Below are 7345 nucleotides of genomic sequence, written 5' to 3'. Positions count from 1 at the left end.
AATATTTGTGTCACTTTTGTAGTCGTCTGTGGATGTGCAGTGGCAAAAAAAATTTGAGTTGCCCAATGTGCATGTTCCCAGCTGAAGTGGAACAAGGCCATGTCCTGCTTTCTTGTTTCAGGCTCATATAATAAAAATCCTTTTCGTGGTCTATTTTGTGGTCACGTTTTTTGTACTTTTTTGTTGATTTCACTGCTTAAAATGGTCCCCAAGCCTACGTAGTGCTGAAATGCTGCCTAGTATTCTTAAGAAGGCTGTGATGTGCCTTACAGAGAAAATTCCCATGTTAAGTTCCTATGATAGCATTAGCTGTCAGCGTGAGTTCAATGTTAATGAATAAAAATGAATATTAAATAAGGTGATTTAAATAAAAACAAATAAACCAAGATTATGTATTGATCGGTTGACAAAAATGTTGTGACCAGAAGCTTGCAGGAACCTAACTCTGTATCTCCTCTAGGAGCAATGTTTCAATATGTGCTAATTCAGTGTTTGCTGGCAACTTTACAGAACATAACCACAGTAAATGAGTCAACATACGTAAAAATGCTTTTTGATACATTTGGTTTCTGCCCTCAGAGAGCTTAGATCTACCCTGTTTTTTTTGTTTTGCTTTTGGCTGCACTGCACGGCTCTCGGAATCTTAGTTCCTGGAACAGGGAATGAACCGGTGCCCCCTGCAGTGGAAGCATGCGGTCCTAACAGCTGGACCACCAGGGAATTTCCTACTCTGTTTTTTAATATATACTCTGTTTGAGCGAGAATTTTAGTTAGCTCAGCTTATCTTATGGGACCAGCCAGTTTTGTTCTATATTTACCAGTCTTCTTTTCTTTCTTTGATTTCCCAAGTAGTAAGTCGCTTGGTAGTTCTATTTAAATTATGAATTTATAAATTGGCATTCAGATTGTATCAGTCTTTTGTGAGTTTGGAGAAAATGTGCCAAGGTTTGCTAAGTATCTCATGAATCTAGATGAGTTCTAGTTTATAAAAAAGAACAGGCAGGGCTTCCCTGGTGGCACAGTGGTTAAGAATCCGCCTGCCAATGCAGGAGACACGGGTTCGAGCCCTGGTCCAGGAAGATCCCACATGCCGTGGAGCAACTGAGCCCGTGCGCCACAACTACTGAGCCTGCGCTCTAGAGCCCGCGAGCCACAACTACTGAAGCCCATGCACCCAGAGCCCGTGCTCCAAAATAAGAGAGGCCACCGTGATGAGAGGCCCACGCACCACAACTAGAGAAAGCCCGCGTGCAGCAACGAAGACCCAACGCAGCCAAAAATAAATAAATAAATAAATTTATTAAAAAAAAAAAAAAAAAGAACAGGCACTAGAACTAGGCAACTAACAGAAGCACAACCATCCAGGCAGAAATGAAACAGTAATTTCAAAATTTCAGCAGTGTAATTTCAAAATTTCAAATATAGGAGTGAGGCCTCACAGAAAACTCCTCTCCCTCTGGCTGGGAAACTTTTGCCCTAGGATACCATAGGCTGATTTCAGCAGTGGGATAAAATAGACACAATTCAAGCAAATACTCTGCTGAAGGAGGTTAAGGAAATCAGGAGGTCTGTGTAGGACTTGGCAAGGAGAGTTGACTTCCTCCCAGTTATAAGAAACCAAGGGCTTTAGATGGCCAAGAGATTGAGTCTTTACAAAAGTCTGTATGGACTAAGGAAATCAATGGGGCAGGCTGATGGGGTTAGTAAGTTAAAGGCAAAGGCCAGAATGCTTGAACCTGTACTACAAGTACATAGTGTAGTATACCTAAATGTCCCTCAGAGGGGTGGGAATTTGAACTGGCCTTGAATGGAAGGTGAAGCACTGAAACGCCTCTGGTTCCATTTTGGGAAACAGGACAGAAACCTTTCCCACATGTCTGTAAGCAAGTTAAACTCATATGGAAAGAAAGCAGCATTTAGAGTTAAGTTGATGTGAAATATTACCCAGGTTCACGGTGCAGGGATTCTTTCACTTCTACTTCCTACCTAGTAACTATAATTACTTGGGCCTTGTTTTCTGAGTGATAGGTAGAGAAGATAACTAGATTTTTCTTTTTGACAGAAATGGAAACCCCAAAACAAAGCCTTTGAAACACCAGTAGCCACTGAGTGTAAAGCAATATGATCCATAGAGAAACTGCTCAAACTTTAAAAAAGAAAAAAAGGTGGGGGAGGACTTCTCTGGTGGTCCAGTGGTTAAGACTCCACGCTCCCCACTGCAGGGGACATGGGTTCAATCCCTGGTCATGGAACTGTGGTCCACATGGCATGGCCACCAAAAAAAAAAAAAAAAAAAGCTGTTCTTTCCAAGTCTTTGGATAGTCACTGAATTTATACTAGTTGAAGGTAGAAACCAATTTCAGAAACCCTGAACATTCTCATCAAATAAGATCAATTCCAAATCTTACCTTGAGAACAAGGGCTGAAGAGACTGGCTCAAAAAGGAGAGACTCAGACAATTTAAGAACAAAACAGGTATATTTCTATTGGACTACCTGATACAGAGGATAGTGTGGTATGGATGGATAGTATGAATGACAAATAATACAAATATATTTTATTTGAAATAAACAAAAATGCTTACACAGCTCAATGGGTCACTTGGAAATAAACTCTTGCTTGACTGTATTACCAAGCAGAAACAAAGCTGAAACACAAACCCTTCTTTTGACATGTATTTGGAGGAAGACACTACTTGGTTTTTAAAAAACTGACCTTCCCTTAAGGCCTGGTCATAGAAGTGTAAACAATGTAAATGAATCCACCATTACCAGTTGTTATATCATATCTATGTTACCTGTGTATTCTGAGATCACACCTGTACCTGCCAATAAACCTGGGAAGGGTTGCTATATCACAGTTACATTTGAGTTGGCAGGCAGGACTGAGGAAGTAATTTGGAAAAAGTTTTACATCCTATTTAGAACAAATCACTAGTATTCCCTTAAATAACAGGTTACAATAGAAAGATACTGTCTGAACTTTGTCCTTCTCACTTTGGTTCATTTTTAGTTTTTGTTTGTGATTAACATAGTTGTTTGATTCATTCGCTTATAGTACAATTCTGCCACAAAGTATTAAAGCACAAGATACCTATTATTCCTTCAACATCTGCATTTTTTCAAGTTTTATACTCTACTATATCCCTAGTATGTCAGCAGTTTTTGAATATTAAAAAAATAATAATAAGTGGGTAAAACTCTTCTAAAAATGCACATGTCTATAACTATAATGGTACTAGATGGGAAAGAAACAATGATGGAAGGGAAAAAAGCAAACACGTTCATTTGTAGGGAATGTGGTTCAAGTCTTTGGATTTAAAAACAACTTCCCCAGAGAAGCTGGCTATAATGGAATTTCCAGAAAACTTCCTTTGCCTCCAAAAAGGACCTGAAAAACCCCAATCCAGATGTTTGAAACTATAGTTATGAGATGCTATAAATGATGATCAAAGCAACTGGAGGGAGAAGGATGAATGTGTCTTCCATTCAGCTGTAGTTTGTAGCATAGCCTCTTTAGCTGTTGGTTGATCAGTAAAAACCACTGAAGTACCAGAAGTGCTTTGAAGGACTGGGTAGAAAAGTACTGAACATATTACCTGTCTATGTCAGTAACAGGGCTTCATGGCTAGGAAAATTTTCTAAACAGTAAAATGACTCCAGGATAGATATCTCTCTCCATCATTAAATGTGGCAGAATTAAAAACAAAAAAAAGATTTACAAGTAGATATAGTGAAAACAGAAAATTACCAGGCAGAAAACACAGAAGAATCAAGACAATGCTATAGGTTCAACAGTATTCCATGAGGCTAGAAAACCTGTTAACTTTGAAAGCCCTAGCAAAATATCACTCTTGTTTATAAATCACTTATTTATCATATGACCACACATTGCATCCTTTCTTTCCATGTATTGAAGAATCCTACATTCAGCCTTTAAGCGTTCTGCATTTCTTTGCCAATCTTGTAGCTGAGTATCTTGTTCCAGTCGATTTTGGTGCGGGTAACTGGAAGTTGCCGGCGCAAGGCCTTGAACGTGGTGTCTGACATTGTTTGATAGTTTTCACTAATTGCTGTCTGCAATAGATAATTGAAAATAAGTTGCTTGAACAGAAACCAGATGTAGTCAAAGGACATGCTTGAGTCCCCTAAGGACATACAGGCTATAAGATTTCTAGTGAGCACTTCTCCAATCTCTGAAGCAGGTTAAGAAGCCCACCTATGTTATTTCTAAAGCAAGGGCTATACAGGTATCCCCCGCTTTTCCAAAGTTTGCTTTATGTCACTTTGCTTTTACCAAAGCAAAAAGCAAAAACAGCGTTCAGCATTTGTTTTGCAGTGAGGCTGTTACAGGGGCAGGGTGCACCATGAGCAGTAACAGTGACCCCACCAAGCTCCTTCCTCAGGAATTACACTCAGCAGCTCAGCATCAAGCAAGCTGGAGCTGTGAACTGCGTCTGTGAGCATCTGTGCTGTACCTCAATTATTTGTGCATCTGATAGCAAGATGTGTTCTAAGGTAATTGCTTCTCTGCTTTATGCCATTTGGACTTAGGAAAGGTTTCATAGGAACGCTCTACTTTGGGATAGTAAGGGAAATCTGTAGTACCTTCCAATGCCAAAACCTTGATTGTAAGCAGAATGCAAGAAGGTCTGCAAAGTCTCCACTCTTACTAACACTGAACAACATGTATATTTATGTTCAAAGGAGAGAGAAGTCTAACAAAATATGTTAAAAGCAAAATAAGGCATTAGACCTAGAAAAATCAGTTTCAAATCATCTTACCTGATACTCATTTTCTGCATGCTCTATAATTTTAATAAACTCCTTAGCAGTTTGGACTTCATTCTAATAGAGAGAGGAAAAGGGGGAAATAAGAATTTTAAAAATTCTTAAGCAGTGAATATAATTCAGTAAGCAGTGAATAAAAAAATACTAAAAAGTAAGTCCATCTAAACTAACATTTGTATAACAATTTAGTTTTTCAAGCTTTCCCATTCACATTATCTTTGGTTCTCACAACAACCCTGTGAAATAGATGTTATTATTACCACCTCCATTTTGCAGATGAGAAAACAGAATCCTCTTAAGTGACTTGACCAAAATTATACAGCCTTTGAATGATAAAGATGGGATCCAAATCCAGGTCCTCATCAAAAAAACCCACACTTCTTTCCAATCTACTACAGTATGCCCAAAAGACATCATGATGTCTTGAAATTTTTATGCCTTGAAAATATCTCTGGTTTAAGATGATATAAACAGTGCCCTCAGACATATCAGTCATATATTCTAAGCTCAGAGGCTCCTCTAAGCCAATCAATCACATTTTGCTTTACATGATTTGGGTACAAAATGAGTTGAATCTCTCTCTTTCACAATTAAGTAAAACAGAATTAAAGAGGGTGAGATTTAATGCCCAGGGCAGCATCCCAAGATCCTTTCAAAGAGTCAAAACTACTTTCTATTCATAATAATACTAAGACACAGTTAATTGCCTTTTCCACGCTCACTCTCATGTGTGTACAGTGTAGTTTCATAGAAGCTATGAATGTGTGATGACTTCATTACTTTTTTTTTTAAAATAAATTTATTTATTTATTTTTGGCTGCGTTGGGTCTTCATTGCTGTGCACGGGCTTTCTCTAGTTGTGGTGAGCGGGGGTACTCTTTGTTGCGGTGCGTCGGTTTCTCATTGCGGTGGCTTAGGCTCTAGGCACTTGGGCTTCAGTAGTTGTGGCTCGCGGGCTCCAGAGCGCAGGCTCAGTAGTTGTGGCGCATGGGCTTAGTTGCTCCACGTCATGTGGGATCTTCCTGGACCAGGGCTCGAACCCGTGTCCCCTGCATTGGCAGGCGGATTCTTAACCACTGCGCCACCAGGGAAGTCCCGACTTCATTACTTTTTTTTTTTTTTTTTTTTAAATGGATTCACTTATGTCAAGGTTTTTTTTTTTTTTTTTTAAAGATTTATTTATTTATTGATTGATTGATTGATTGCTATGTTGGGTCTTCGTTTCTGTGCTAGGGCTTTCTCTAGCTGTGGCAAGTGGGGGCCACTCTTCATCACAGTGCGCAGGCCTCTCACTATCATGGCCTCTCTTGTTGCAGAGCATAGGCTCCAGACGCGCAGGCTCAGTAGTTGTGGCTCACGGGCCTAGTTGCTCCACGGCATGTGGGATCTTCCCAGACCAGGGCTCGAACCCGTGTCCCCTGCATTAGCAGGCAGATTCTCAACCACTGCACCACCAGGGAAGCCCCGACTTCATTACTTTTTGAGGGCTAATGTGTGAAGCACATATGAGAATCCAGTTGTCTTTTATTAAGTCAGACATTACACACTTTGTGAAAATGTAAATCAATGACATTCTTTTCACTAATTTTTTTTTAACTTGGAAAATACAGCTGTTTATTGTGAAAGTGAAGGTTAACAAGTAATGGGTTTGTTATTTTTGCTTTAGATTTTTTTTTTTGGCCATGCCACATGGTGTGGCATGTGGGAACTTAATTCTCCAACAAGGTATCAAACCTGCAACCCCTGCAGTGAAAGCACAGTCTTAACCACTGGACTGCCAGGAAGTCCCTGTTATTGTTATTTTTAAATTAATAAATAAGTATTTTTAACATTTTTCGGTTTTAATTTCTACGAAGGTAGATAGATACAACACAAATAAACAAAAGCTATTTGAGAGTGCTCAGTAACTTCTAGGAATATAAAGAAGTACTGTGAATGCACGAAAAATTATGTCCCTTCTTTCCAGGTATGGAACACAATACTGTTTGATTGAATATTCCTAAAAATGTTCAGTTTCTCTAATGATATGAATGTATGAATGATAACCCCTCTAAGGTTTAGTTTGGCAAACTTTCCTTCCTCCTGGTATTTATCAGTTGAAGATATTGCTGTTCCTTGAGCAAATCTCACAACTGAGAAAGAAAAAGAAGTTTGAATTCTCTAAAGCCATTATCACTATTCTCAGTCAAAGACTGAACTAACGTCAAGCAACCAACAAAACGGGTTGGTTACATACTAACAATTATAAGCTGCCCAAAACAAGGACCTACTGCATAGCACAGGGAACTATACCCAGTATCTTAATAACCTATAATGGAAAAGAAGCTAAAGAAAGAATATATATATACATACATACATATATATAACTGAATCACTTTGCTGTATACCTGAAACTAACACAACATTGTAAATCAACTATATTTCAATAAAAATTTAAAAATATAAAAAAGTAGAATCTTTTATAAAGTGCTTAAAAAAAAAAGTAAAGGCTGCCAAAATCAAAGTAGTGACAACAACCTAAATTTCTAGTGGCAGAATCAGTACTCAGGGGCTTC

General features: G+C 38.7%; 1 protein-coding gene across 1 annotated transcript in view; it reads right to left on the bottom strand.

The window, feature by feature from the left end:
• Nucleotides 1–2459: 2459 nt before the first annotated feature.
• The window catches only part of CAPZA1 (capping actin protein of muscle Z-line subunit alpha 1), a 48990-nt gene continuing 44104 nt past the window's right edge, over nucleotides 2460–7345 (bottom strand). Inside the window, exons 9-10 of the mRNA XM_059927921.1 lie at nucleotides 4785–4847; nucleotides 2460–4076 (exon numbers count right to left, since the gene is read on the bottom strand). Coding sequence (XP_059783904.1) covers nucleotides 3936–4076; nucleotides 4785–4847 — 204 coding nt within the window. The 3' untranslated portion in view covers nucleotides 2460–3935. The remainder of the gene's footprint in view (nucleotides 4077–4784; nucleotides 4848–7345) is intronic.

The sequence above is a fragment of the Balaenoptera ricei genome, chromosome 1 (assembly GCF_028023285.1).
Source record: "Balaenoptera ricei isolate mBalRic1 chromosome 1, mBalRic1.hap2, whole genome shotgun sequence".
Classification (NCBI taxonomy): domain Eukaryota; kingdom Metazoa; phylum Chordata; class Mammalia; order Artiodactyla; family Balaenopteridae; genus Balaenoptera; species Balaenoptera ricei.
This window is presented reverse-complemented; position numbering and strand designations above follow the sequence as displayed.